This window comes from Montipora foliosa, chromosome 1, assembly GCF_036669935.1.
Source record: "Montipora foliosa isolate CH-2021 chromosome 1, ASM3666993v2, whole genome shotgun sequence".
Taxonomy (NCBI): domain Eukaryota; kingdom Metazoa; phylum Cnidaria; class Anthozoa; order Scleractinia; family Acroporidae; genus Montipora; species Montipora foliosa.
The window spans coordinates 54,820,519-54,825,518 of NC_090869.1; the positions used below are offsets into that span (position 1 = coordinate 54,820,519).

General features: G+C 38.8%; 1 protein-coding gene across 1 annotated transcript in view; it reads left to right on the forward strand.

The window, feature by feature from the left end:
- Positions 1–5,000, forward strand: part of LOC138001446 (arrestin domain-containing protein 17-like) — a 14,916-nt gene that overhangs the window by 4,301 nt on the left and 5,615 nt on the right. The window contains exons 2-3 of the mRNA XM_068848072.1: positions 91–320; positions 3,010–3,214. Coding sequence (XP_068704173.1) covers positions 91–320; positions 3,010–3,214 — 435 coding nt within the window. The remainder of the gene's footprint in view (positions 1–90; positions 321–3,009; positions 3,215–5,000) is intronic.

Consider the following 5,000-nt stretch of genomic DNA (forward strand, 5'->3'; position numbering starts at 1 on the left):
ATGGGGCTCTGCGTGGAGCTCGCTATTAAATTTTTAGGTATCAAAAAGTGACATTATGACACTTTCTTCTTTTTTTTTTTTATCTTATAGCACCTGAGGAAACTGGAGAAAACCCAGTCCTTCAACCAGGAGATTACAACTTCCCATTCCAGTTTCACACTCCAACTCAAAATTTACCAACCTCAATTGAAGGGAAGTTTGGTCATGTGCGCTATTGGCTCAGAGCTTCCATAGATCGGCCTTGGCGATTTGATATAACCACCAAATCTGTTTTTACTGTCATAGAATATGTGGACATAAATATTGATGAACAGCTGCTGGTACGTATAAACAGCATAATGAGAAAATAATGCCCTCCCTAATCCATCAACTCCTTCTGGACATGGCTTCCTACAGTGTATGCTGCTGTCAAATTATGGTGTGTGACAGTGGATGATAGTTTCAGAGTTTCTTCTGCTTCTTCTGTCACTGACTATTGTCATCTATCATCATTATTCACCTGTCCAAATGGTTTGATAATAGTCAATATTCAGGCCTTCTGATAGGGTGCGATTAAAAAATGCAAATTATGCGATTTTTTCAGGGCAGATTGTGCGATTAGAAAGGCCAATTATGCGATAAATAATGTAAATTATGCGATTTTTTTCTCAGCAATTTTAAGCTTGTTTTATAAGGTTTCAGGTTAAGAAAAGCACTTTTTTGCTGCCCTAAAAACATTTTGAACACAAAGGAACAGTAATTATGTATCTCGATCGACATTAGTTGGGATAAATAAAAAAAATGAGGTCTTCTGCACTACCGGTGCACCACGTTAAAAGTTGAAAGGACACAGCTAACATGCCAAATGAATGATCAAGGTGCTCGTCAACCACGAACTTCCGAAGATGGTCAATCACAATAGGGCCATACCCCCATTTATACGAGAGAAAATAAGCCGCGGCTTTCTCTGGCCGTACGTTCACGTCTTTTTCAAGCCGCGGCTTATATTGACCTGGGAATATATATTCGTATAAATAGTTCCTTTTGCGTATTTTGTACACCGTGGCCAGAGTAAGCCGCGGCTTATTTTCTCTCGTATAAAAGGCCCTAATATTGCACGACGAGAAAAACATCAGTCCATCGTCCACCAACGTGGAGCGTACCTGTGAGGTACTTTCTTGCTCGATCGTGAGCTGTCAGATTGGGCGGAATGTGGGAACAAGCAAGCGTTTTCACAACAAACTTATCCATGAGTAAGTTTTTATCAGTTTTCAACGAAAGAAACTACATTTTGCCGTAAAACTTACAACTTCGCTTATTTTTCTCAAATCTCTTCTATAAGAGAAAGCAACTGTGTCATTTCAGTGGTGTGTATATAAGGCCGTGTTTGTGTTGCACCAATAGAAGGGGACTCGTACCAGGTCCCCAACATGAAAAATAAAGCCTTGAACTTCGAATGTTTACGAAATCGAAGGTGACAAAGGTTTTTTAGCCTTTTTCCAAGATAAATCATCTTAAAAATGGCGTATTTATGCAGGAATTTCTAAGAAACGTCTTGATTTATGTTTCATTTTATGAACTTTGTGCGTCCTTTTGTGAATTATGCGATTTTTCGTGAATTGTGCGATCGGATGCGATTTGAGGTCGATTGTGCGAAATCGCACCATCGCGTAATATCAGAAGGCCTGAATATTGATAGTTTAGCTGAGTGATATAAGTATATTAATATTATTTTTCTTGAGCTTCTTCTTAATTAGTGCCATTAGTGCTGTCACATAAAATAAGTTGTCAATAACTATCATGAACTAACATTGATCTTGTGGGTGATCAATACAGAAATTTAAGTTCTTTTAATCCTTTAATTTGCTGTTGCAAAAAATTTGAATTATTGTTCAAATGCAGGGCTCCACATTCACAGTCGTCCAGTCATCCCAGATGACTTAAAACCCATCCAGATGAGCATAAAAACTCCAAAGGTCGTCCATTGGACAAGTGAAGTTTTAATTGATGTCTTTTCGTGCATGCCACCAAATGTCACAATATAGAATGTACTTTCGTTCTGATTGCTTTCCGTTCATTTAAATCTCAAGGCATCAAGCGCCATCTTTGACCACGCGGTATTTTCCATGAAATGATTGCAGGCTCAATTTTCATGTATCTTACTGCTGGCATAGTTGTTAGCAAGTCGTTTAGCAAAGAGCAAGGTGTTTCGCCACCTCCGGCAAAAAGGAAAACAAAAGAAGCAGAACATGCTGCTTACGAACAGGAAAAACAGGCAATCTTGGTATCATTTAAAAGGAAGACACTTACATAGGACCGACAAAACTTTGGGTCTTTAAATAGTAACTTTGCAAGCCACATTCAAGTGCGTTTTGTCGTGGCAGATATAGACCACTGTAGATCGGGTTCCCACGGTGCAAATAACATACCGGTAATACTCCGGAGTCAAAATTCGTAATTTCTGATGAGAGTGTAAACCATTTTCTGGACTTACGCATTTTTCCCGGGCAACTCAAAATTTCTCCAGGCAAGTATATCATAGGACATACTTGCCCGGCAGAAGACTTTGATAAAAAATGAATACAGATCCCTGAAATGAGAGTTGGTAATTAATACCCTGAATTGAGGGCTTCAACTGTCATGGTCTGTCATCAACTACCATGCATTGTTTGACCAAGGCTGGAGAGTCCCAGAGGCAAATTCAAATCAAATATACCAGTAGTTCAGATCTGTGCAAAAGTGGAACACATAGTGGGACATGAATGAGTCTATGACAGCAGAAGTGACATGTCGTTAAAACTTCCCAACTCAGAGCAAGAAACGTGAATAGGCCATTTCTGAGTTAAAGTCTGCCTCCCCTTCAAGGCGAGTTTAACTAATTACCATCACAAAAACGTCACACTTAGACTCGCTTTGAAGAGGAGGCGGCATGAACTTGGAATGGCCTATTCTAAACTCAAACCACCCTAATGGCTTGTGCCAGGTGTAAATAAATTTCGTCCCATCTTACTTTCATTCTTATTTATTCAGCGCCCATGCCAAATTGAGGAACAGGAAGCCTTGGGATGTTCATGTTTTGCTAAAATAATGAATGTTACTGTCCAAACAGACAGGAGTGGCTATTGTCCTGGAGAGTCTATAGTAGTGTCGGCGTTTATCAACAATCAATCAAGTAGTGGTATCAGTTATGTTGAGATCCTGCTACTTCAGATTTCTGTTTACACAATCAAACCTGGTGAGTCATATTGTTCCTCAGTGCTGACTTATTTTATGGTAAATACCCATTGACTCCACAGGCACCCCAGGACTACCCCAGTTGATGAGTAAAATTGTCTGGCGTTGGACATAGTAAAATCTGTTAAGTATCACTCCCAGGAGTCAATGAGTTAATGGGTTAACCATTATAAATTTGTTTCCATTTCAAGGACATTCACGCCCAAAATGTTCCCACGTACAGATTTTTTTCTAAACTTGCCACACAGAAATGTAATGATCTACTTTTGCCAAAAAGGCAAAAAAAATGGGGGGTCACCAGGCTCGTTTTCGAGATCACAAGGTGCACTTTTAGAAGCTTGTGTTACTTTAATCCAATCTTAGCTTACAACTGTCTGCAATAAAAAAGCTACATTTAGTGAAATTTAGATCAGGTAAATGTACTCAATTCAACATAACTAATATAACTAAATAAACTTTTGCAGCTGATTTCTTTTTCTGTGGTGAAATAGACCTTGAAAAACCGTACATATTAGTCTAAGAAAGAAAACTTCGGTCGCACAAGAGCATAAAAGGCGAAGTACTTGTATCTTCTCACGTCCCAGTATTTAAGAGAGTAAAATCGCTGCAAAGTTCTCAAAGCGATTGTCTATCCACACTGTCACGTCATTGCATGACATTTCCGAGAAGACTTGGGTCCTCAGCTATCCCATGATGCCACACGCTTTCACGTTCCATTCTTGTGGAAAATGTTTGCACCTTCAGCATCATGTTTACCTCCGTGGTCTGTAATGCATGACGTATGTGTGACATGCGCGGAAAAATGCGCAGTAGCAATGGGCTCTAACGTCCTTAAAATCTTTGACTGCATTAAACTTTTAGTTTGAATCAAACAACAGTGTTTGCCAAAATGGATGACGCTGCTGTTGTAATGCACCCCTGAGAAAGCCTTTGTTGCTTGGCAACAGTCCCAGGCAGAAATTTCATAAGAATAGGCAAAAAACTTACAAATTACAACTTTAATTTTGCTGGTGGGAAAAAGGTGTTTTGCAATGCCGGGATGATTATGATCAAAATTCCAGCTCCCAGCTGGATAGTGAGGGAAACTCCCAGCCAGCTGACTTTGTGTCACTGCAGTTTCCCAGCCAGCAAAGAACCTTCATAAATCTAAATTGCTCGCCAAACTGGTCAAAAACAGGTTCTTTTTCTATTAATGTGCAATAAGTTGTCTCAGCTCTCATGAATGAGTTCTCCTCCAGTCTCCCCCAGTTTCTGTTTTCATCCAGCCAGCAGGGATTGAAATGCTAAAAATACCTCGAAAGAGTATGAAAATTTAAAATAACTTGTCAGCCAGCTGAACTTCCACTGCGGAACAGATATTAATATTTTTGTGAACAGTGTTGTTGGGTGCCCCTGTACTATCTGAGAGAATATTATGATGATTGCCTATTAGTTATTCATCTATATAGAGAAAATGGGTAATAATTTGTAAAAATTAAAGGCTGCAGTTTTAATACACATTGAGGAAAAAAGCATTGTTGGAGCTGTTTAATAAAATTGCATTTATTTTCTGATGAATAGCATATTAAAATTAAAACACAACATAGGTATTTTAATTATTACAAAATTAATTACGGTAATAAGGGTAACTGCTGTTAGACTTTTCAAAAGTATGGATGAAAGTGATGTTGTTTTTGCAACACAAGAAATTCTGCCTTGAGTTGTATTTTCGAAAGCGCAGTCTGTCTTTCTGGTACTAATGGTTGAGTTCTTTCTGGTGGTTGGGTGAAATGTTTTACAATATTATC